This window comes from Carassius gibelio, chromosome A15 (assembly GCF_023724105.1).
Source record: "Carassius gibelio isolate Cgi1373 ecotype wild population from Czech Republic chromosome A15, carGib1.2-hapl.c, whole genome shotgun sequence".
NCBI lineage: Eukaryota > Metazoa > Chordata > Actinopteri > Cypriniformes > Cyprinidae > Carassius > Carassius gibelio.
In genome coordinates, this window is record NC_068385.1 from 19073961 (window position 1) to 19101107 (window position 27147).

Genomic DNA, 27147 nt, shown 5'->3' on the forward strand with positions numbered 1-27147 from the left:
CATCCTCAACAAAGTCATGATGAATGATATGCCTCTGTGATGTTTCCACATTATTTATCATCATGTGATCATCTCTTCCTTCATATAGTTGTGAAACTTTTGCTACATTTAGTGATAGTAGCATTTGTCATGCAACTTAGGCTATTACAATAATATAAAGACAAGAGTTTATATTATTAAATATGTGAACTCAAAATCAACCCCAAATTGCCTTAAAAATGCATCACAACAGGTTGTTTAATTTGAACTTTGTTAAAAAAACATCCACATCCACACTTTATACTTCACAATGATAAAGCAAAAAAACAAAAACAACAACAACAACAAAAAAAATATAGCCAACAGTTTTTAAAAGGTGACCCAAAATGCGTTTCTATCACATGTGTGTTCCTACATTTTTTTTGTACATTTAGCATAAATTAAGAATAACATTAGTACAAAGTTTCATGATGATTGATGAATCATGATTCTCATGTGAAGTTAATGAGACCCAGTATCAGCAAGACCATATGACATAAGTAATGATACAATTATGATAAATGATAAGATTAAAGAAGAATCTGGATAAAACATTTAAACTGTTATTTTGTTCTATCGGATTTGAAAAATAAAAATAATAATTCAGACTTCACACATGCAATTAAACAAACAAAAATAACTATAATAACTTTCAATTCTTGTGACATATAACAGAGTGTCTAGATGAGAGATTAACCTTTTGGGGAATTTATAACAAAACATTTTGTTCCCCCTTGTTATATATATATTATTTATTAATGTATTTAATTTTTTTTTTTTTTTTTTTTTTTTTTTTGCAAATCCAAAACAACAGACTCCTAAACGAGCTAGAAAGGTCTAGTGCGGACTCAGGGACACGAGACACGGTGTGCCATCTAAACGATTGCATAACCCTCACCCTTAACCCGCTGCACTTTGAAATCGATGATTTCACATTGCATATTCTGCATTACACAGCTTTCCTTTCGAAGAGTCTACTGCGGTACACCGAGGGGGAGTTAACGTGATGTAAACCTTACTCGAGATTATTCTACAGCACAGCGAAACAAAGACACACTACTACATATATGAAACAGTGATTAAATACGCTACAGACACTTATGACAGTGTTTACTCACTTAAATAGTCATAAGTTCACAAACACTGCACGCCCCTCCCCCTCTCGGCGGAGTGGACGGGTCGCGCGTGAGTGACGGAGAGTTTCCGCATCTCGACAGACGCTTGTCAAAGTGAGCAGGTAAGAGCTCTCTCAAACTATCATCTTTTAAAACTATATTATAGAGTTGGCATCAGCATAGAAATCAGCTTAAGTTGATTAGATACTTTGTCATAATTATTCGCAGTGGATACGTAATGCATCTTTAGTTCTCACTTTGTTCTTCGGCATATCTGCCTAAACAAAAAGACCTCACACCGCGCATATAATTAGTTTCTTTTGAGAGTGTTTTCAATAGTTTAGAGTTTCTACTTTTGCTCAACATTTAAGAATATGCATACTGAGTGATTTCCTAAGTATAATTAATATTTTTAACGCTTACAGATTAAATGAATTAATATTATCTTTGGTGTTTTCTATATTTGAGGAAATTAGTTAATAATGTAGCTTCGTTGATTTACATAATCACTGCTGAATTTTTTGTTTTTAAGTGCAAAAAAAAGTATGTCAATGGCACTTTAGTACTTTTTTTACATAGTTCATTAATTATTTTAATATGTTACTTAAAATACTCTTAATATACTAAAGTACTAAGGTGTCCAGTCTGCAATGAAAAGCTTAAACTAATGAACATTTCAGTTTTGTAGTAAGGTAACTTGTAAAGAGATGGTCTGGCGTACTGCTCTTTTTTTGTCTAGAGATCATTAATAATCAATTCTAGTTCTGTCACAGTTACTCTGCTGTGATGTGGCAGTTTTAAACTGTGATGGTGTAATTTTGAGCCGTGTCATGGTCTCTGATGCTGATCATGCAGTTTTCTCCAACACGTGCTTTGACGTATTTGTCAAATGCATGGTTCTCGATTTGTAATTTTCACGATGCAAGCGTGAAATATAGCTATTAATCACATATCAACTCAAAGAGCTCCTCCGTTTCTAATCCTGACATCTGGAGGAGAATGAAAGAAAATATTGAGTTGAAAATGTGCTCACTCTCAGGCCGTCCAAGATCTAGATGCTAGTTGGTAAAATAATATAACAAATAAAGAGCAAAGCATGTCAGCACAGACATATTTTACTCATAAAACAAAAGGTCATAGGAAATGATCCTTCTAGAGTGGCCTACGAATGGACATCATGAGCGAGCGTCTCTATTTCACAGCGGGACATTGGTGTGTTCTTCAGACTGTGTTAGTTAGACGGTCTTTAATGAGTTCACACTGCTGTCACACACACGTCACTGCACTGATGGGTTTATGTGCTGGGGACGTGGACTTTGGAGGCTGAACATGGAGCAAAGCTGTGAGATAATAGTAGTGCTGTTTGCCATTGGGTGATAAAAAGGGTTGGATGTTAATTTCATAACTGGACTGGCTTAATAATGTGAGTTTGTTTTGACCTTGAAGGGCCTCGTTCACTCAAAAGTGAATATTCTGCACGAGTCTCTCTTCAATTGAACACAAAAGAAGATATTTTGAATAGTTGCTGGTAGCCATTGCGTGTCATGGTATTATTTTCCCTACAGTGGAAATCAATGGCTACCGTTCAGCAGAAGAGAGAAACTCAAACAGGTTTGGAACAACTAGAGGAGGAGTAAAGGATGACAGAATATTCATTTTAGGGTGAACTGTCTCTTTAAATGACATTTAATATGGGATGAATCATGATCCAGTGATTGGAGTGTAATGTAAATGATGTTTGAAACCAGAGAGGATATGTAACATCGGTTGTACTGGTTATGAGGGACAATACCAGTATGACATGATAGACTGGTCATTTTGACCTTTTCCCAAAAAATGCTATTAATGTTTGGATTCAGTATTTTAATGAACTTGTTTCCTTTCACAGTTTTGAAGCTGACTAGTTCTCACTGATCTGAGATTACGCACCTCAGTTTTTGGGAGAATATTCCCATAATTATCCACAAATAATGCGTTTTGCACTCAAAAACTCTGAGGCCTGCAATTAGACGGTGGGCCGGGGGGAGATTTCGTGTTTTCAAACGATCTGTGGTGAGGGATAACCTAGTTTTTTATACGTAACCGCTATGCTTTTCGACAAAGCAAAGCAAAATTGTTGCCACTCACACACTTTGCACATTACTATAATATCGATAACTTTCTCCAGGTTATTTTTTCCCGGCGAATAGAGCAAGCAGCTACGTGCGGGGTCCGACCTGCATGACGGTTTTGTTGCCTTCATCCAACAGCGTGCGTGGAAAGTGTCGTGAACACACTGGCGCGCTTCGCGACAGGATTTAAGATCGTAATATTTAAGATAAGAACTATTTTACCAAATTCTGTTACATATTCAGTTTGACACAAAATGAATGACACTTTATCCATTTGTACAGATTTTATTTTATGTAACCACCTTTTGTCATACGATGTCCTGTCATTTCTTTCTAATCTTTAATAAATAACGTTACACCCTTCTGATTTAACACATTCGACATAATGGAATGCTTTGAAACACAACGTCATGAAAAAAATAAGACGGACAATACCCTTTTTCCCGCCCATGTTTACTTGGATGAAATGGCAAAACATGAAGTGCTTTGGACCCACCATTCCCTCCACAGACATAAGTTGGGAGAAATGTATTAAATCAGTGTTTCTGTGGAAAGACCTTGAGGGCAGAGAAGGTATCACTGCAGAAGAGGCAGTACAGGTATACAAGTTACAAAGCCAGGAATCTACAAACCAGTTAGTCAAACCAGCTAACACTGGCTCCCACAGGGAGTGCTGCACACATTTCACAAATATCACGAAGATAAAACGAGTATTGGTTGAAGAAACTGCAAATGAAGGTTGGTGTTCTATTGTGTAGACCTATATGTACTCTACAGGTCAAAAGTTTGGAAACATTACTATTTTTAATGTTTTTGAAAGAAGTTTCTTCTGCTCATCAAGCCTGCATTTATTTGATCAAAAATACAGAAAAAAAAGTAATATTGTGATATATTATTACAGCTTAAAATAAAAGTTTTTATACTTTAAATGATCATTTATTTCTGTGATGCAAAGCTGAATTTTTAGGATCATTATCACATGATCCTTTAGAAATCATTCTAATATGATGATTCATTATCAAAGTTGAACATAGTTCTGCTGCTTAATATTTGTTCAGAACATGCGATACTTGTTTAGGATACTTTGATGAATAAAAAGTAAAATGTTTTTAAAATAGAAATATTTTGTAACAATATACACTAATAATACACCAATATATAATATACACTAGTAACTTGGGGTCGGTAATTTCTTTTCTTTTTTTAAATAAATCAATACTTTTATTCAGCAAGGATGTGTTAAATTGATAAAAAGTGATAGTAAAGAAAATATATTATTAGAATGTTTTTTTTATTTTGAATAAATGCAGTTCTTTTTAGCCTTTTCTTCATCAAATATATTAGACAGCAGAACTGTTTCCAACACTCATAATAAATCAGAATATTAGAATGATTTCTAAATGATCGTGTGATCGACTGATGTTACATGTGACGCTGAAGACTGGAGTAATGATGCTGAAATTCAGCTTTGCATCACAGGAATAAATTATTTTTTTTAAAGTATATTCAAATAGAAAGCTATTATTTTAAGTTGTAATAATATTTCACAATATTATTGTTTTTTCTGTATTTTTTATCAAATAAATGCAGGCTTGATGAGCAGAAGAAACTTCTTTCAAAACATTAAAAATAGTAATGTTTCCAAACTTTTGACCTGTACTGTACAGTGCAGAATGGACAGTAGTACACAGTTAAGAAAGTAGTATGGTTAACAGTAATATAAATTAAATATATATATGAGCAGAATAGATACAGTATGAACAACATGTACTACAGATATGTGCAGTGTAGCTGCAGTAACAACATAAGATTAGTACAAAACTAGATGAAATTGGTTGGCAAACTTTTAAGTTGGCTTGAAAAAGCCTAGGCCTAAAGTTAAGGCAATACAGTTCGATAGATAGGTAGAAATGAAATGAGTTCGATAGAATGGTAGATGTAACTGATAATTTAATATGTAATGTGCAATAAATGGGAGTGGCAACACTTTTCATATCCTTGAGAATAAAACAACCGTCCCAACTTTACAAATCCAGGTTCTCCCTCCGTGGGGATCATCATTTCAAAAAGTAAAGAGATACGGACCCTCGGCCCACCGTCTAAATCAGTCTTTTGCGAAATGATATATACAAAACCTGTGCTCTAATTAAAATAAAGCAAGCTGATTAATATACCAGGTGATTAATTTAGCATAATGAGAGATTTATAAGCAGTTTCGTTTTTCACCAGGATCACTAAATTAGGTAATGGATTTTCAGCACTGCACAAGGGTTAAAAAGAGCATTGCATATTAACTTACTTGAAAACAACAGTTCCTAAATTAAAAGTACATACTTTGGTGTTTATATATTAGTATATAATATATTTCTTTACTTTGGATAAAATCCCTTGTACTAAATTAGAGCATGTGCATTAGACCTCACAGACATGTAGTGTTTGGTCAAATGTGTTTTTTAGGGAATCCCTAAATGATGATAAAGTCAGCTGCTGATTCTGTGATCTGTTTCCTCTCAGTAAAGATGGCAGACAGCGCTCAGCCGGAGCTGATGGACGAGGACCAGTCCTTCTTCAGTAACCTGGACATCTTCCTCTTCTCGCTCATCGCTGGCCTGATCGTCTACTGGCTCATATTCCGCAAAAAAGTCGAGCCCATCCCGGAGTTTAAAAAAATAGAGTCTGTGTAAGTCCCATTACCATGTCAAAGTGGAAAAACTTTCACTTTTTGGATTTGTTTCCATTGTGTTGTGTGTGAATCAAACTGTTTATAAACTGTTGGGGCATATTTCACCCCAAAATGAAAAGATGGTTTTGTTTTATAAAGTTTTATAAAGGTAATGAAGCTTTTTTTTTGTCTAAATTGACTGTAATCAGAATTTTAATTTAAATTCTAAAACATACACCATGATAGTATGCTTTGTAGCACCATAATTTATTCATAAAAATGAATGTGTTCACTATTTTATTATAATTTTTAACTGCTGTCACTCACACAATAATAATAAAAGTTAGTTGCCCACCATAAAATAAATGTGATTAATCTAAAGTCCTGCTTCATATAAGAGGACATGAAAATCAAATATCATCTGTTTTTGTGTTATGTCGCTCAGTAGTTTCACAGGTTTGGTAAAAAGTCACTTGGAAATTTGGTTTAACAGTTTAGGAGACACGAGTTTCATTTCTCTGGGAAAAAAGGCTTTAAATACGCATAATTTTCTTGATTTGGAATATCATTTCTTGAGAAATAAAAGTATAATTAAGTATATAAGCTGAGAAACCGAAGTGTTTCTGGGCTGAGAATGAACTAAATTGACAGCTGCGAGGTCAGTATCCTCATCATAAATGCGTCAGTGCTTCTGGAAGCAGTTCTTGTTTTCTCAGACCGTCGTTCGTGCTGCTGACGCTGGAGTTACTGTGATATGTTTATTGCTTGCTTAGCCTTGAGTAGTGTCATTGGTAAAGGCCTGACTCAATGCCAGACAGAGCGGTTAGTGGGCTGATAAACGGTTGAAGGATAAGATTTGTTCTCTCACATACATCACCTGGCTTCAGAGACACACAGCAATAGAGTTGAGAATGAAAAATTATAGAAAAAGTAATTCCATAAATGTTTCAGTAAATAATAATTGACTGACACATGGAAACTGAAGAGTTGCAAACCTTGGAGATGTTTATTTAATTCTGACCTTTTTATTTCGGCAGAGCATTTCTCGGTGTCACAGATGGTGGAAAAAGGCTGTGTATAAATCAAAAACACAAATTGAAGGGGTTTACATGATACAGTTTATTTGTTTTGCAACATTGTAGTACTAGAGAGATTTGTTGAATCATTTATTCAAACGATTTGTTCATTTGTTCAAAATGACTGGTTCATTAAGAGATTAAGCTAGTGTCTTTATGAATGGATCATTGAATCACTGACTCAAATGAGTTGTTCAAAAACAGATTCAGTTAGGAATCAGACAGTGTTGCTCTGAGACACATAAATGTTCTGCTCAGGCTTAGTTTGGAGCTCTTTTCATTGGCGAAACTGAAAAAACAGACTAAATGCGTCTAAAATGTGAGTCACTCAATATTAACTTTGTTTGTTGAAGTGTTGTATTAATTCAGTACAACATTTGTGATTGTGCTCACGCACCAATACTCTGCACCTTTGCTTGAGTGACATTGCTGAATCATATAAAAAAAATCAAAACAAAATCCCATACAGGGTATATTTGCTTTCATAATTTGGTGAACCGTATCTGGCGGCAGAAAATTGCCATTTTAAAGATGCAGTCTACACAGCAAAATCCCCAGTGTTAATTTAACACTCTGAGTGTGGACTCATATAAACACTGAAGCAGTGTTAAAAGTAACACTGAAGCAGAGTTGAAGTTAATGAGATAATTAAGAAGTTAATTGAGTTATGATTAAGCATTATTGAAGACACCTGATGTTAACAAGCAGAATCACAAACGAGAAAAATCACAATTTGTGTGTCACCATTATAGTGTTCAGTGTTTGCTTTAGCTGGGATCTTGGCTTGCAACTTTTTACTTTTAAAGTTTGTTTGTCAAACCAAGAGCAAAATCATCACGTGTTGATGATTATGTTTTAATGTAATCGTTGTTTGACATGAATCACTGAACTCATTTACAGTCTTTTCACAAAGTAAAACTTCCATTATAGATTGTCACAGCTTTGATTCCACAATGAACAAATCTGTATTTTCTATACATTTTGTAGGTATCTCTTGCAAGTGATTCTGATTTTTTTTTACTAAAGAATTCAAATTCTAGGCACACACAGATAACAATAATCAACGTATGAATCTCAACAACGGTGACATATTCAGATAAACAGACCAACTCTGAACATCACAAAACTAGATACAAAAAATGAACAGAAAAACAGAAAAAAAATATATAGTTAGAATAAAAAGTTAAAAAGACAGTTCAGCTCATAATTTATTCATGCCGCAATGCATGATGGGAGCCATGGATGAGTTTTTATTGGCTACAACATGCTTTTTTGATGGTCACCGTTGTTGTGATGCTCACGCTGATTCCTGATGTCTGTGTGTCCAAGCAAAAGATTACTTTTTTACGTAGAACTAACTATTAAAAACATGTCATACTATGTCAGAAATGCTGGGTTGCTTACTTTTCTTTTTCACTTAATTTATGTATGCAGTAAAGAAACTTAAACTCAGGCATTCAGGTCACTCTATAACAAATAGCTCAAATCACAATCAATGGCACACATGATTGCCTTTGCTGTGGTCTGTCTGTATGATATAATTCAGTCACCACAGCCACATAAAATCTAAAGATAATAACTGAAGGGTCAAGATCCCAACTAAAGCAAACACTGAACACTATAATGGTGATACACAAATTGTGATTTTTCTCGTTTGGTGATTCTGCTTGTTAACATCAGGTGTCTTCAATAATGGTCAATCTTAACTCAATTAACTTCTTAATTATCTCATTAACTTCAACTCTGCTTCAGTGTTACTTTTAACACTGCTTCAGTGTTTATATGAGTCCACACTCAAGAGTGTTAAATTAACACTGGGGATTTTGCTGTGTATGGAAGCCATGGAATAAAATTTCTTTTTTTTATATCTCACAATGCTTATAAGAAAAATCAATTTGTCATTCTCTCTTTTCCCCTCGACTCTGAATCATGAGTTGATAATCCTTCTTGCTTTTTCCCCCCTCCGAATTGAAAAACTCAGTTGTTGAGTTGTTGAGATATAAACTTGCATTTATGAGAATTGTGAGATAAAATAGGTAAATGTTATGTAAAATGTTATGGGTTTACACAGGATTTAATTAATCGAGTTACTCAAAGAATTGTTTCAGCCCTAGTCTGGTGTGTATAGAGAGAAAAGAGAGGGTTTTTCTACAATTGGTCTGTCCAGCCCACTCAGAATTTCACAATGTTCTTGAGGTTTTCAACAGTTTTCTTGTGGTGTGTTGGGGTGGGATGGGGGGAGAAAGGGTCCTGGTTTCTGGAGCAAGGTTTGTGTGGATGAGGTTTCAGTGGGGGTGAGGTGATTGGGATTGGGGGCTCAGGCTGGGGGAAAAGCTGTTGAGCAGTCTTGCAGAGTGCGCCCAGATGCTCCGGTACCATCTTCCTGATGGTAGGAGCTGGAAGAGACTGTGGGAGGGATGGGTGGGGTGCTTCACAATACTGTTAGCTTTGCTGGAGCATCGTGTGAGGAAAATGTCCAGGATGGAGGGGAAAGGGGCACCGATGATCTTTGCAGCTGTGTTCACTGTCCGCTGTAGGGTCTTGCGGTCAGCACACTCTTAATGGTGCCCCTGTAGAATGTGGTGAGGATGGGTGGAGGGAGACTTGATCTTTTAAGTTGGTGCAAGAAGTGAAGCCCTTCTTGAGCCTTCTTGGAGAGTGACATGGTGAGATCCTCTGTGATGTGCACCTCCAGGAATTTAGTGCTGCTGACACTCTCCACAGTCATGCTGTTGAAGGTTAGTGGGGTGGTCAGCAGAGTTTCTCCTGTAGTCCATCACAACCTCCTTTGTCTTACATTGAGGGACAGGGTGTTAGTGCCACACCATTCAGCCAACTGTGCCATTTCCTCTCTGTAGTGCGTTTCATCACTGCTGCTGATGAAACCTATCACATTTGTGTCATCCGCAAACTTGATGCTGTGGTTGGAGCTGAACTTGGCAGTGACAGCAGCGTGAAGAGCAGCGGGCTGAGCACACAGCCTTGTGGGACACCTGTGCTCAGTGTGGTAGTGCTCGAGCTGTTGTGGCCGACACGGACTGACTGAGGTCTTCCAGTTAGAAAGTCCAGGACCCAATTACAGAGGAAGGTATTTAGGCCCAGGAGGTTTAGTTTGTTGATGAGCTGTTGTGGGATTATTATGTTGAATGCTAAGCTGAAGTCGATGAACAGCATTCTAACGATAGGAGTCTTGTGGGTAAAAGCCAGGTGGGGGATAGAGGAAATGGCATCGTCCATGGAGCGGTTTGGACAGTAGGCAAACTGGAGCGGGTCAAGTGTGTTGGGGAAATGGGATTTGATATGGTGCATGACAGACCTTCATCATGATTGGGGTCAGTGCTATTGGACGATAGTCATTCAGGCAGTGAGATGTTAAAGATGTCTGTAAGGACATCTGTCAGCTGTTCAGTACAGTGTGTCACTACCCGGCCAGGACCCGCATCTTTGCGTGGGTTACCCTAGATAGGATCTTCCTTCTGACTGGAGACAGACAGAGCGCCTGGTCGTTGGCAGGTTTGGGTAGTTTTTGTGCATGTGTGTCATTCTGCATTTCAAACCATGCATGAAACTCATTGCGTGTTTCCAGGAGGGATGTGTCATCATCACAGGCCTGTGGCAGGGGCTTGTAGTCTGTGATGGTCTGAATAAGTTGCCACAGACTCTGTGTTTCCTTCCTGTCAGTAAAGTGATTACTGAATCTTTTTTGTGTGTGTAAGTGTGTGTGCATACAACTGTTTTGTTTCTTTATGCCATGGGACAGGTTGGCTCTTGCTGTTTTAGGGCTGGGTATCTCCTGATCTAAATACGTCATCTCGGGTCTTCAGTAGCGCACGAACCTCTGCTGTCATCAATGTGGCTTGTGTATTTTTTGATGACAGTATTATATAAAAAACCAATATCATTCCGAAACCCAACATCATTCGACCTTTTGCATAAACAACACTTGGCTACTCCCACACGTTTTCGCAGTCTCTTTCAGATACTAGCACAAATACACTGACAGCAGTGTTTAAATCTAAACTATGCACCTTTTTTCTAGTACTGTGAAACAATGTTACTATGGTATAAAGTGTCTATCATTAGAAATGTTGCTATGTCGTTTATTTCACGCTATGCAAATGTATCCGCATAGCACATTAGTACTACTAAGTTATATACACCTAAGAGTGATAAAGAAACATGTAATTGGTGCTTTTGGTCTTAAAGGGACAGCATCTTAATTTACCTGCTGCTGCCTGTGTCATTAATGTTAATCAAACAACACAAGACAGAGAGAAAATCACTCACTGCTCTTAACTGAATCACTTTTGGATCTTTTACAAGAATCAGTTCATATTTGATTCATAAAGAGAAAAGACTATGCTGTGTTTTAGTCACACAATTGGTTATTCAGTCTCTGTAGTATTTCTTACTACAGGTTAAACCTAGCTGAAAAACTTAAATGTGTTTCATTTGTATTTCCTTCTATTGTGTTTGTAATTTGCTTCTTTGTTCTTTATTTTTAATAGATAAAAAAAAGTAAAGTAGCTGTTTCAAGAATTTTTCTCATATATATATATATATATATATATATATATATATATATATATATATATATATATATATTTTTTTTTTTTAAGTTCTCATTCAGTGAAGTGAGATTTTGGTCATATCGCCCACCACTGTTAGTCGTAATTATAATCTATAATCACTATTCTGCCACAGAATAAAAATATAAAAAAGGTAATCCCAACTTTTTATCTCACATTGCTGACTTTTTTTCTTGCAATTTTGAGAAACATTGGAAAATATAAACTTGCAATTCTCAGAAAAATTGCAATCACTATTTTATTTTATATTCTTTGGGGGAAAACAACTGAATTGTGAGATTTAAACTCAAACTGTAAAATCAAGACTTTGAATTGCAAGGAAATAAAGCTGGAATTGTGAGATAAAAAGTCACAATTTACCTTTTAATTATAACTGTAACAAAGTAAAGTACATTTGCATGTGTTACCACAAACTGTTAATTTGTTTGTTTGTTGGTCCATTAATTTTCACCCGTTTGTCTAATTCAGGCTGATCTACAGGTGTGTTACAGATATTATCGCTATAGTTTAGATGTTTAGATGTTTTATAAGCACAGTAGTAGTAAATACTACCTCCCTCTTTAGTAGTACAAGTGCGAAAAATGGTAGATAGCTGCTTTCAAACACTCTTGTGCATAAATATCAAAGATTTCTATATCCACCATGTTTTCACCATCACAGACATGTTTGGATCTGTGCATTAATTGTGCAAACTAATAGACCTTCATCACAGTCCCTGTGTCGTCCCATCCAGCTCTGATAAGTAAATTAAAATTAAAATTAAATTAAATTTATGCATTTAGCAGGCGCTTTTATCCAAAGCTAAAATCACGTAATCAGATTTCCAACTGCATTATTTTCAATGAATGGTCACCAGTTTTGACAAACAGATTAAACTTAGTTTGGACATGACTGCTTTTTAATGTGTTAAATTGTTTGTATTATTTTCTTGCAGTGAATAAAAAAGTGGTCAGTCCCTGAAGTATTGTGAATATATATATATATATATATATATTTGAGAGAGAGAGAGAGAGAGAGAGAGAGTAGGTTTGTGAGCGCCCCTTTAAATCATGAAATATGTGACCCTGGAGCACAAAAGTAGTCTTAAGTCTCTGGGGTATATTTGTAGCAATAGCCAAAAAAACATTATATCGGTCAAAATGATCAATTTTTCATTTATTTCAAAAATCATTAGAATATTAAGTAAAGATCATGTTCCATGAAGATATTTTGTAAATTTCCTTCTGTAAATATATCAAAACTTCATTTTTGATTTATAATATGCATTGCTAAGAATTAATTTAGACAACTTTAAAGATGATTTTCTCAATTTCTGCTCCCTCAGATTCCAGATTTTCAAATAGTTGTATCTCAGACAAATATTGTCCTCTGAACAAATCATACATCAGTGGAAAGCTTATTTATTCGGATTTCAGATGTGCTCCTGGGTCACATATGTGTCAGAAAATATGATATTGGTACAGGGTGCATATTTAAATACTGGTTCAGAATTGAAAATCAGAATTGATTCAAGTCTTAAATGACTTACATTTGAATGAGGGGAAAACATCTGTTGAATCATTACTTATGACTTTTACTGACATAACGAATCTTTTTAGATCTAAATGAGTGTGCTTTTGTGCCTATAGCTCACATATACATGTGAAACGAGGCTGTAAATCAAGCTTATAAAGGCTTGTTATTGTCTTCTAGACATCACACTCATCCGTCCAGCTCCTGATGCTTCACACATACAGTCTTCAAATGAGTGACGAAAGCAGAAATTGAATTTGGCACTGTGTGTCTGTAAGGAATAGCTCTTTTGTTTTTAAGAAGAAAGGGAAGCATGTTAAAGTGCTGTTCAGTAGCACACATTTCCATCAGCTGTGACACTGATTCCCAGGAAATCCTCCAAGCAAGACTATAACAAATATAGGTCAAGGCCAATGTAATAAAAAGTCAGTAATAAATGAAAATTGTTTATGCATTTCTGTTTTAAATGCAACATCCACATCTCACAATCCAAGACTCCACCCTACGTTTTAGTTTTTTATATTTTGTGACAGGTCACAATACAGAACAAAAGAAATGTCATCCAAGACATGAAAGAGTTAGTTTGTAGAAATGTAGCTCTGCATCAGTGTCTCATCAACGGATGCTCTGCAGTGAATGGGTGCCGTCAGAATGAGAGTATGATAAAAACATCACAATAATCCACATCAGTCCATCAGTGAACATCTGGAGAAGACTAAACCTGAAACACATCCAGCATTAAGATGATTTTAACTCAAATATGAGTCTATAATAACGTTCACCTAAAACAGTCCCTCAGTTGTTCTTTTGTCTCAAGAGTCGGGCTGCTAGAAACGTAAAATACATCTCTCAACTCTCTCTCTCTCTCTCTCTATATCTTTGTGTGTGTGGCAAGGCCAGCCAAGTGTTTCTGTGAGCTGAGCCAGAGGTGGAAAGTTGAGGCACAGCACAAGAGCTCCATTATGTTCAGCCCGTTTTCTTCTCTCCCTTCCCTTTTATGTGGAAACCATTTCCAATTTGTCTCGCTGCTCTCGTTGCCTGGCCTGTCACAGGAGGATCCTTTTATGATAGATGTGGTTGCCATGGCGACCCTGCTCTCTGGGGGAGGGGCCAGACCGCAGCCGTCCGCCTCCTTCACAACCAGCGCCGCTGTCACTCAAGGAACGGTTGCTACGGCTGAGGGACTGCTCTGTTGCGTGCTGTGTTTGCATGGCTTTCCTCTGGGATCGTGAGCGGATGAAGGACCTCTCCAGTTCTCTGTTTGTTGGCATGAGTTATTCTGGCTCGCTCCATGCGTGGGAGTCCTGCTTTGTGGCGTCCAGATGTTGCCGGTACACGTGTTTGAGAGCTGTCTGCTGACATGATGCTTCACCGTGTCAGTACTTGTCTCCGTCTGCAGACCTTTCCTCTGGAAACACACAGTCACGCTCGAGCTCTCCTTCGGCTCCTCTTCAGGGTTTCGGTGTCTTGTGGCATGAGCATCAGTGTTTTTCTCCCTATGGCAGTGCCTTGTTTTTCCGGTTTGCGCTGTGATTAACGGTTGGTCTCGGCTGTGACGTGTTTGTGCTGTTGTCTCCGTTCTTGGACGTGTTTCTTCTGATCATGGGCTGCGTGTTCTCCTTACCGGAGGACCGGCTGGTGGACATAGATAGGTGAGTGTTTGGCTCTCGTTTTCAGTCTTCTCCTGGATATGAGACACAGATGATTCACATCATGGTTCATGAACTGAACTGAGTGAGTCAGAAGAGACAGACGCATGATTGGGAAACACGGAGTACCAATGAAACGCTGAAGGAAGCTTTTTCACAATGTCTTACTTGTCTATGTTCTCCGAAAACACACAGATTGCTCAAGAACATAATAAAAAAACTATTATTAACTCAATTTTGAAAGGCATCTTGGTTGCAAGAACTAAACCAGCCATAACTTCTCACTCAAGCTTTGACTTTGTAACATATCATCATCGCTCCATAGAAATAAATGTTGCCCATATCATATTTGATGGCCACACATGCTGGTGATTTTCTTCCAGCATTAATGAAAGACTAATGATGTGATTAATATGGCTGCTGTAGATGCTGATGTAGATGCTTCACACAATGCCAATGCTATATAAATTAAAGCATTTATTCCTCAAAGAAGGACCAAACAGATTTCAGTTGGGGGAAAGTGAGTCGTAACAATTAAATTATCATCATAATGAATTATCAACTCTTATTTTTTATTTATTTAGTTTTTTATAAATCCATGTTTTTCCTGCATGGCTGGACAACATGAAAAACTTGTCACACATTTCTCACTAATGAATTTCTTTGATTAGAGACTGAAATAGTCCAGATAAGTGACTTTTCTGTTCGAGAGACAGAGTTTCACACTGATGTCATGCCAGGTTTTGTTTCATTATTTTTTGACTATGTCTGTTTACATGATCATTTATAGCCCCCCTCCTCAAATCTTGCCCTGGAGGTCCAGTGCACTGCAGCGTTTAGCTCCAACCCTGATCAAAGTCACCTGTCTGGGATTCTCTAATGATCCCAAAGACATTGATTAGCATTGATTAGCATGCTCAGGTGTGTTTGATTAGGGTTAGAGCTAAACTCTGCAGGAAAGTGGATCACGAGGTCCAGATTTGAGGATCCCTGATTTATAGTGTAGTGATTTGTTATCCATTATTTTGTGTGACCTGTGGTGATCTGTGTTTTGTAGTGCTCAAACAACCAGGGAAACCAGCTTTATTGACAAAATGAAGAAAACGGTAAGAAATGTTTACCCTTCTCTTCTTTGAACGGTTCAAACTATAAGATTAAACATCTTTTTTTTTTTTTTTTGCATTCAGTTGGTAAAATTTTTTAACCGAGTCGGCTGAAACTAAAATTGTAACTGAAACAGACTGAACGGCAGTTTTAGTTTCTCAAAATAAGTCAAGATAGGGTTGTTTTAGACTTTAAGCCAATGAAGTGCTAACTGTGTTACAGAAGTGGATATGTTTTCTTTGGTTGAATGCCATGTTAACTGATTGAATCATGGGGAATGCTGATTTAAGAACATAATGTCTTTAATATTTCCTCTAGGGTAGGAACATCGTGGTGTTTTACGGCTCACAGACGGGCACGGCTGAAGAGTTCTCCAACAGACTTGCCAAAGATGCTCATCGCTACGGCATGAAGGGAATGTCAGCAGACCCAGAGGAATATGACATGGTGATTCATGTGATGGGATGGGGAAATTGTCTCTTTATTCCTCTCCGTTTGTTTTTGTTTACACACGTTTATTTTCAGAGCGAGCTCTCCCGTCTCCCTGAGATTGAGAACTCTCTGGCCATCTTCTGCATGGCCACGTATGGAGAGGGCGACCCGACCGATAACTCCCAGGACTTCTATGACTGGCTACATGAGGGCGATGCCGACTTCACCGGAGTTAAATATACAGTGAGTTCCTCATCACCGCAAAAATACATGATTTTCTAAGGGTACTAGTTTGTTTTTGGGTGAAAAATTAGCTGAAAATGTGCTGACCCTCAGGCCATCCCAGATCCAGGAAGAGTTTGTTTCTTCATCAGATTTGGAGAAATGCAGCATTGCATCACTGTCTCACAAATAGAAGCTCTGCAGCGAATGGGTGCCGTCAGAATGAGAGTCTAAACTAGAGCCTGACCGATATATCGGTTTGCCAAATTTATCGGCTAATATGAGCCTGTCACAGATATATTGGTATCGGCTTGTATGCCACCAATATTCCACCGATATATATATATATATATATATATATATATATAAAATGTATTATTTTTTTAAAGAACATTAAACCTAGATAAAATGCTTGTAAATGGTATAATTATGTGGTTTGTCCAGCCCTCGAGCTCTGCACATTTTGTATGTTTCTTTTCTCACTTTGGGTTAGTGTTAGAGTCACATGATAGTCTGCCATGATTCCAGTTCAAACAGAACATACATGTTACATTAAAAGGCCATTAAATCAAGGATTTTTTATAATAGAGTACTCAGATTGAATTAATTAATCGTGCCCTAATTTGCAGATAGTGTGGGTAATTGAAGACCGGATATATATCTATTTTGCGAAGACACATTCATGTAGTCAGGTGTAAATGAAACAGTTTTTAAAAAATCTGAGAAAACACTTCAGGTCCCAAATGTTCAACTAATTTTCATTTTTGGGTGGACTATTCCTTTAAATGTGTATTACATTAGGTACTTTCCGACACATGCTTGTGAGCAAACAAGACCCATGACACAGAAGTGAGCAGAAGTGAATCTGGGGAATGCTGTGTCATACTTCAACTAGCCAAAGTCTCCTACTGCTTTCTCAATGTATACTACACTAGGTCATTATCAAACACACATGCAGAATTATCGAAGAATCTTCATGTAGCTCTTTTCATAAAAACAGTGTTTGCTCTGTCAAGCTATAAAAAATTAAAAGGAAATATAACACCATATTGTTGAAACGGTAATCCATATGTCCTGAATTTAAATGTATTGCAGTATATATTTTAATAGATGAAATGCCAGTGTTGAGGTGTTGAGTCATTTGGGATAATATTGTGTTTTTGCTTCTGTCCAGCAGCAGTCACTGTAGAATTTGTGATAAACTTTAACAAAACAACAACAACAAAAAGTGCCTAGTGCCAAAACCATGTTTTGTTTAAGCTGAGTAGTACTAAATTAAATCAGTACATAATATGAACAATATCAGTGTGTAATTTTGACATCATATAGTCAGGGGATATTGTGGTCAGTAAAGCATTTTGGTGCTGATTTTGACGTGTGTTTGAGATCGTTGTCCTGCTGGTAGACTCTCCACAGTAGTCAGGTGATCCTTTAACATCTGTTGATATTTGAGTCCATGATGCTTTGATGCTAGGTCCAGGTCCTCTAGCTGAAGAACAGCCCCAAAACAGTAAAGACCCACCATTGCATTTAACTGTGGCCATGAGCTACATTTCAACATGACTTCCTCTCTGTGTACCAGACCCATCTCTGGTGTTTGTTGCCAGAATAAGCTCTGTGTTGGTTGAACCCCTTCCCATTTGAAGTTCCAGTAGCGTCTGTCTTACCCAAGACACTTGAGTTTGTTTTTGGATGAGAGTAGAGAAACTGTGGTGATGTGGGTGACGTCCGATTGTAGTTTTGGACACTTTCTGACCCCAAGACCCAATCAACTTCTGCAATCCTCCAGCTCTGATTCTCGGAGATTTTTTGGCCCCTCTTGAAACCGCTTACAGTCTGTTGGTTAAAAACAGACTCACATCCTCTTCCAGGCTGATTCATAACACTTCCAGTTCACTGGGATTTCTTAACTATTGCCCTGATGTTGGGCATTTTCAGAGTTTTTGCTATTTTCTCACAGCCACTTCCCATTTTGTGAAGCTCAACAACGTTTTGCAGCACGTCACATCTGTTCTTTGATCTGACTCGCTGTGATGAGTCTGGCCTGTGTGGTACCTCATATTCAGATTTGGTTTTAGTCATAGTCTTTGATGAAAATGCCATTTAATTTGAATCATATTTTAGTCATCTGAAGAGCTCTTTTTGTCGGATGTCATACGATTTTAGTCGACCAAATCTATATCACTAGGTTCATTGATGGGTTTGGTTACAGAGTAATACATTTATTAAGCATTTCTCAAAAATTTCCAAACTCATTATATATTCCTGAATAAAACATTACATATTATTCATTCTTTTTTAATAGCTTTCTCACAACATGCCCCATTCCTTCAAGCAGGCATATTTATTTGTATAAACTAAATTCAGATTAATCCTAATTAGGGCTACTAAAGTGATTTAGTCAAGATCAGTGAGTGATTTTCTCTCTTTTTGTTGTTTGATTAACATTAATGACAATTAGGCCGCTGTCCCTTTAAAACCAAATGCGTGGTGTATATATATATATATATATATTAGGGCTGGGACTCGATTAAAAAAATTAATCTAATTAATTAGAGGCTTTGTAATTAATTAATCGAAATTAATCGCATTTTAATCGCAGATAAATATTTGACCTGAGAACAGATCAAAGTATTTTTTTTTTCTCATGGATTTATAGTATACCATTGAATAATGACTGAATACATAAGCTTAAGCAACAAAATATTGTTTATTTTTGTTTAACCAAGTCTAGCAGACCAGTGCAATTTTTGCCATGAAGTGTAGCAATAGCATATTTAGAAACAATTTAGAAATAGTACATTTCAGAAATTCAGGAAGCTTGTAGGTGCTGGAACCTTCTGTAAAGTGTTTTTTAAGTAAAACACAATACTGTCAATTACATTCAGAACACTGGAAACACTGACTATTAGAAAACATCTCTCTGTTGCTTCAGAGGCCATAACATACTAAGTCCAACTCTCAATAACCTTGGCCAAAACGATAAAGAGTTCAACATAAACTGTTGCACCAACAAAATAATACATAGTTCAATATAAAGTGTAAAGTCCACGCTAGCTGCTATATGTTTTGCGTTGAGGTGATCCTTGAGGCTCAATGTGCTGCAGTGATATGCGAACGCTAGTTGGTGCTCCAGTATAATCGGTCCACTGAAACAAATCCAGTGAGAAACGTTCCGCGGTGCAAAAATAAGTTATTAAAAACGCAGGAATTTTTTTTTTCTGTAATTAATTAATCTTAGTTAACGCGTTATTTTTTGTGTAATTAATTAATCTCAATTAACGCGTTAAAGTCCCGGCCCTAATATATATATATATAGTGTTGTGGAAAGTTACTTTTAAACAATATTGCGTTATTCCCTAAAAAAGTAACTTATTACGTTACTTAGTTAGTTTTTACTTTTTCTAAGTTTTATTGATAGCAAATGTAAAAGCCCTTTCAGAAGGTCTTTGACAATGTTTACTGTGGGATTACCAGGTGAATGTATTGTAAATATAAGGTATAGATATAGATCAATGGATATATATAATAAGATATATATAATTTCTCAAACCCATTCCTAAGGTGTTTGCTCTGGGGAATAAGACATACGAGCACTACAACGCTATGGGAAAGTATGTGGACCAGAGAATGGCTGAGCTGGGAGCACAGAGGATCTTTGACCTGGGAATGGGAGACGATGACGGGAAGTGAGTGAGGCTTTTACACTCTTCTGCATGATTATAATGTGTCCGACCATAATCGAGTTCCTTGACGTGAATTATGGACTGCCAAGTGCAACTCAAGGGATGATTAATTAGAAAACAATCATTCAAAACAGAAAGTAGAGCTAGTTAATGAGGCCTAAAATATGGCATAATATTCGATATTAACTTTTAAAGAAAAATTCTTTACATTTAATCTGGAAGGAAATACTTTGGATGTGTCTGTACGCTCAACAGAGTAAGAAAGCTTTTAATTGAGGGTCTAGATTCAGTTTTTTATGATTTAATAAAAATTTATAAGCAAACATTGTGTCTAATGAACTGCATAAAGCAGAAGAAGTTTAATCGATCTTTTAAAATGTAATGAAATGAAAAGACATTTTATAACAAAATGTTGCATTTACATTTTTTGTCAAATAAGATGATGCACAGCATAAATGTATACATTAAAACGGGGATAAAAAAGGTCTTGTTTTTCCTTTAAATTATTAGTATTACTTTAAAAAGTAAATTTTATTATATAATATATTTGTCATAATTTCTTCAAGTTACACTGAGCTTTTATTTTGACGGGTTGAACATGCAGATGAGTTGTGGCTGTTGTCAGGTTTGTTTCTGAGTGTTTGACTGTTAGATTCATCCACATAGAGTGAAAATGTACAGAGCTTATCATCCTTATCAATATTAAAGTGATGTGATATAGAGAGCGAAGCCTGTTGAGTTTCTCTCATCTATAATGCATTATTAACAAGGTTCAGACCGAATCTGTGTGTGTGTGTGTGCGTGTGTGTGTGTGTGCGTGTGTGTGTGTGTGTGTGTGTGTGCGTGTGTGTGTGTGTGTGTGTGTGTGTGTGCGTGCGTGCGCGCGCTCTTGTGGGTCTGTGTTCAGTCAGTTCTTGGTAATGTGAGGATGTTTTGTGGTTGTTTCTCGTCAGTCTCGAGGAGGATTTCGTGTCGTGGCGAGAGCAGTTCTGGCCGGCTGTGTGTGAACACTTTGGAGTGGAAGCAACGGGAGAAGAATCCAGGTCTGAATGCTCAATGATCTGTTCAGGGGCGTTTGTTCCTCTCTCCTCCTTTGTCAGTGGGTCACAGTGACCTGACCCGAGCGCCTGGCCTTCTCTGCTCATTAACATCACTTACAGGCCTTTCAGACTAGCTGAGGAAACGCTGGGTGCTGTTGTTTGTTGTCTCTCTCTCTAACACACACTCACACACTCTCTGTGTGTCTCAGCATCCGTCAGTACGAGCTGAAGGTACACAGCGATCTGAACATGAATAAGATCTACACTGGAGAGCTGGGACGCCTCAAGAGCTTCGAGAACCAGAAGCCGTGAGTACAGCACTTCATTCACTTTCTCATGCTGCATTCAGTCAGTCCTCCAGGAGAGAAGAAAGCTCTTTCAAACTGAATCAGTATGTGTTCTGTGGGAATTAAATATACAGTAAGGACATATTTCTTATTATAACTTCTTTGTTCTGGTGATCATGTATGTTCAGATCATAAATGTGCTCAATCATCATCATCAGACTGACAGCAGCTTCATCTCAAGCCCCTCCCACATTTACAGATCACAGATCAACCTGATCAGACGCAGACAGAATATTTGTTGAAGATACTTTTAGATACGTTAACTTTAGCCGTTATTAATAACTGAGCTCTAATATTAAGTGAGCAGCAAATGGTTTCTGAAGATCACGTGACACTGAAGACTAGAGGAATGATGCTGAAAATACAGCGGAGCATCACAGAGATACATTACACTTTAACAGATACTCACACAGAAAACAGATGTTTACAACTGTAATATTTAACAAGATTCGTTTTTTTAAGCACATAACTGTCCTTGGCTTAGCAGAAGATATTTAAAAGTCATAAACTCTTTAAAACTCTTTTTTTTTTTTTTCTTTTGACAAATACTGTGTATGTATAGTGTGTTGATTTAAGAGAAAAATCTCAGAATGGGGGACTTTGACATGTTCAGGCAGAAACCAGCATAAAACAAGCACATGGACAGCATTACAGCGAACAATGATGGACCATACTCCACACACACACACACACACACACACACACACACATGGGATGGGCTAAGAAGCTTAACAAGATAACAAGACACAGCTGGGGAGACTAATCAGGAGGAAACAATTAACAAACGGACCACAGACAATGCACAGGAAACACTTCAACATAAAACTCCAGACAAGACACAGGGAACATGTAAACACTCTTGACATCTGGCAAACACAACCACTAAAGCCCGTGCAGGCTGGTCACAATGCAAGATGAAGCAATGCCACATTCAGTTCAATGTTTTCAGGAAAAATAACCAGTGGGCAAATGTCGCAGAGGATTATGTTTATTGATTTGAGAGTAGCAGAAATCACGATCAGAGTTAAAATAGGATAGGATAGAAGTCATGGTTCACTGTCTGTAATTCATCGTCTGTTCTCACAGGCCTTTCGACTCGAAGAACCCTTTCCTGGCTCCGGTCACTGTGAACCGCAAGCTCAACAAGGCCGGGGACAGACACCTGATGCACCTGGAGCTGGACATCACTGGCTCCAAAATCAGGTCACACACAGTACACCAGGCCAGAACCAGCAATAATCAGCCAAATCACCAAACATTCCCCCTAATATTGATGTTCATGTGTGCTCATTTATGTCAAAATAATGAATATATGACTATTTACACCTCTATTGGGTTAGACTTTATTTTAGTGTCCTTGATATTTAAGTAAAGAGAGGAAATGTACTTGCCATATGGTTAGGGTTAGGGATTGATTTAGGGTTAGTTGCATGTAATTATGCATAATTTATTGTTATTACTATAAAAAAATAAAGATACCCTGTAGGTTTTCTTCTTTTTTCAATCTTAACCACCTAAAATAAGGTCCAAAAATAATCTTTAAGTATGTTTCGGTGCAGGATTGTGTCTTTTTCACATTTTAACTCCTTCCAAGTACCTTTTATATCAGGTGTAACTTTGTAAACTAAACTGATCTGATAATAATCAGTAACGAGAACATCTTGTGAATGCTCAATTCCATAAAAATTAAAAAAACAAAGTTTTGAATGTGTAACCATGATTATTTAAGATGACATTACTGTATGTTTTAACAACAGATATGTTATGAGTCATTTGCCGAGAGTTAATAATAAATAAGAATAAATGTGGATATAATTAGAAATTAATCATAGCGATGTTTGATATAAAACAAAGAACCTTTATAAAAGGCATTATAAAACAAATATGGCAACACTTTATTATATTCTGTCTATTAACTAGTTGCTTATTAGCATGCATATTACTAGCATATTAGCAGTTTAATGCATATTAATGCCTTATTCTAGATCATTCAACCCTATTTAATCATACCTAAACTCAAAGAGATAGTTCACCCAAAAATAATAGCTACCCCATGATTTACTCACCCTCAAGCCATCCTAGATATATAGGACTTTCTTCTTTCAGACGAATCCAATCTGAGTTTTATAAAACAAATCCTGTCTCTTCCAAGCTTTATAATGGCAGTGAATGGGTGTTAATAATCAAAGTCCAACGGAAGTCCAATAAACTGCTACTTCATTATTAATATGCAGTAGTTAGGAGTTAATGAGGCAAAAGGCATAGTTAATAGTGAAAATTGGTCCCCAAAATAAAGTGTATAAATATAATAAAATATAAACAATTCTATGCAGTGTAAGTTAATACGCAAATATTTGTCCATTTAAATGGACCTTTGGTATCTTTATTGATTTTTGAAGAGATAAGGAAGACCGGTGTGAACTGTAGTAACTGCATTCAACATATTGAACATTTTTTTGTTTATACATCGGTTTTAACTCTTTTTAAACTGCTTACTAATCACTAATGTTGAAATGTGTGTGCAGGTATGAATCGGGAGACCATGTGGCTGTGTATCCCATCAATGACAGCGTCATCGTCAACAGGATCGGTGAGGTGCTCGGTGTGGACCTGGACACTGTTATCTCGCTCAACAACCTCGACGGTACGACACGAACCCTTCAGCCGCTCAGTCATGTCTGTAGTAGTCAGGATTACTAAAGCTGTGTCGCTGAAGTATATTTCTGTCATGACAACTCTTGGAGGGATTAGGATGGTAATATATTTGACAGTGTTGCTGTAATTGGTCTCAATACATCCACAACTGCTGCTGCTGCACATATAACACGTATGAATAACCTGCATATAGCATACAGGAATCACCTCGTAGCAGATCTATACAGGTGGAGCTGGGGAAGGAGGAGGGTTTCTGAAGCCAGCTGCACTGCTACAGCAAGCACTAGTCATAAATTTGAATGCTGAGCAGCGAGCTCATTGGCTACCGATGCAGGAGAGAACCAATCAGCTGTCCCATGTGATAATGATGTCATTCGGTCAGACTGAGTTAGACCTATGGGACTGCGCCATCTAGAGTTTCATGCCACAAGTTTGTGTTTGTGTGTGTTTCCTTCCAGAGGAGTCCAATAAGAAGCATCCGTTCCCGTGTCCCACCACGTACCGCACCGCTCTGACCCACTATCTGGACATCACCAATCCTCCGCGCACAAACGTGCTTTATGAACTGGCACAGTACGCCACTGACCCCAAAGAGCAGGAGAACATGAAGAAGATGGCCTCCTCCTCGCCCGAGGGCAAGGTAAGATCACCCACACTACTATTAATATAAACTACACTCAGTGATTTAGGATCATACTGTGATATAATGACAATAGAAGAGCTGCAGTGTTACCAAAAGCACTGTTTTTACTAATCGTGTTAGTGATACTGTTACTGAGGCCTAGCGTTTACACAACAGTAGAATGACTAACTTTGATATCTTGAATTATATTGATTTATAAAGCTGATAGTTTATCCTTGATTCTGATTGGCTGAGTTGTAAATTACTCTACAAACACACACCTTTGTTTACTTCTGTGTGTTGCTCGGCAACCACTTTGTTGCTACCACAACTGTTTCTGAACAGCTACATTGTTTGGCGATCATTACACTTTATTTGCCATTTTATTTTGAGAAACCTAACTACATACAGTACAGACCAAAAGTTTGGAAACATTACTATTTTTAATGTTTTTGAAAGAAGTTTCTTCTGCTCATCAAGCCTGCATTTATTTGATCAAAAATACAGATTTTTTTTATATTGTGATATATTATTACAATTTTAAAAAATAGTTTTCTATTTGAATATACTTTAAAAAAAATGTATTCCTGTGATGCAAAGCTGAATTTTCAGCATCATTCCTCCAGTCTTCAGTGTCACATGTAACATCAGTCGATCACATGATCATTTAGAAATCATTCTAATATTCTGATTTATTATGAGTGTTGGAAACAGTTCTGCTGTCTGATATATTTGATCAATAAAAGGTTAAAAAGAACTGCATTTATTCAAAATAATAAAAGAAAAAAAGTCTAATAATATATATTCTAATAATATATTTTCTTTACTATCACTTTTCACTTTTTATCAATTTAACACATCCTTGCTGAATAAAAGTATTGATTTTATTTAAAAAAAAAAAAGAAAGAAAAAATTACTGACCCCAAATTACTGACCAGTAGTGTATATTATTACAAAATATTTATTTTAAAAACAATATAAAAAAAAAAAATATATTCATCAAAGTATCCTAAAAAAGTATCAGATGTTCTGAAGAAATATTAATCAGCAGAACTGTTTCCAGCTTTGATAATGAATCATCATATTAGAAAGATTTCTAAAGGATCATGTGATAATGATCCTTAAAATTCAGCTTTGCATCACAGAAATAAATGATCATTTAAAGTATAATAAATTATTTCATTAATATTTATTAATATTTTAAATTGTAATAATATATCACAATATTAATTTTTTTTCTGTATTTTTGATCAAATAAATGCAGGCTTGATGAGCAAAAGAAACTTTTTTCAAAAACATTAAAAATAGTAATGTTTCCAAACTGTTGGTCTGTACTGTATCTAGAATAACCGTTTTATAAAAGCAATAATCCCTGTGAAGCCGTGGTTTACAGTGAATTTATAACAGCTAAGCTCTGCTTCACGTTGAACCTGACGGTCCTTAGCTGTTATGAATTCACTGTAAACCACGGCTTCACAGGGATTATTGCTTTATTATGGCACCGCAGGGGAAAACTGGCTCAACCTTAAATGCATAAATGTTAGGTTTTTATTAAAACACTTCTGCTGCAGTGTGAAAGCCGACAGTTTTCCTGACTCTGTCTTGGTCTTCTCTCAGGCGCTGTACCAGAGCTGGGTGCTGGACTCCTGCAGGAATATTTTGGCTATTCTGGAGGATCTTCCGTCTCTGCGGCCGCCCATCGATCACCTGTGTGAGCTCCTGCCTCGACTGCAGGCACGCTACTACTCCATCGCATCCTCCTCCAAGGTCAGAGAGAGTCAAAGATGGACAGCGTGTGTATTTGTTTCCTACAGATAATGATCATTCACCTGTTGAGCTTCAGTGTACCGTGTGATTTTTAGTGGTTTTTATTTAGATGACTCAGACAAACAGAGTAGTTACACACTTTAGCATTAAATTAAATAAGTGGTGTTTTCTGCCGGAGACAGGTTCATCCCAACAGCATCCACATCTGTGCTGTAGTGGTGGAGTACCAGACCAAGACCGGTCGGGTCAATAAAGGGGTCGCCACTAACTGGCTGAAGAACAAGACGCCAACAGACAACGGACACAAGGCCACGGTACCCATGTACATCCGCAAGTCTCAGTTCCGCCTGCCCTTCAAGTCCACGAACCCTGTCATCATGATCGGCCCGGGCACCGGCATCGCCCCCTTCATGGGCTTCGTCCAGGAGCGCGGCTGGCTCAAAGAACAGGGTAAGACTTCTGCTGTCCTGTGCTTCCTCTGTCTCAGCGTCTGTCAGGATTTCATCAGCATCACAATCACATGAGGCTAAGGAGGCTGAG

General features: G+C 37.1%; 1 protein-coding gene across 2 annotated transcripts in view; it reads left to right on the forward strand.

The window, feature by feature from the left end:
• Window positions 1-1093: 1093 nt before the first annotated feature.
• LOC128028697 (NADPH--cytochrome P450 reductase-like) overlaps window positions 1094-27147 on the forward strand; it is a 28062-nt gene continuing 2008 nt past the window's right edge. The window contains exons 1-13 of one of the 2 annotated variants that reach the window (XM_052615990.1): window positions 1094-1255; window positions 5759-5924; window positions 15790-15838; window positions 16155-16283; window positions 16362-16511; window positions 20055-20179; window positions 21130-21219; window positions 21426-21524; window positions 22650-22766; window positions 24089-24207; window positions 24677-24858; window positions 26458-26607; window positions 26790-27057. In XM_052615990.1, the coding sequence (XP_052471950.1) occupies window positions 5764-5924; window positions 15790-15838; window positions 16155-16283; window positions 16362-16511; window positions 20055-20179; window positions 21130-21219; window positions 21426-21524; window positions 22650-22766; window positions 24089-24207; window positions 24677-24858; window positions 26458-26607; window positions 26790-27057 (1639 nt within the window). In that variant the 5' untranslated portion in view covers window positions 1094-1255; window positions 5759-5763. Of the gene's footprint in view, window positions 1256-5758; window positions 5925-14242; window positions 14736-15789; window positions 15839-16154; window positions 16284-16361; window positions 16512-20054; window positions 20180-21129; window positions 21220-21425; window positions 21525-22649; window positions 22767-24088; window positions 24208-24676; window positions 24859-26457; window positions 26608-26789; window positions 27058-27147 lie in introns of those variants that run through there. The other variant, XM_052615991.1, reaches the window with a different exon arrangement.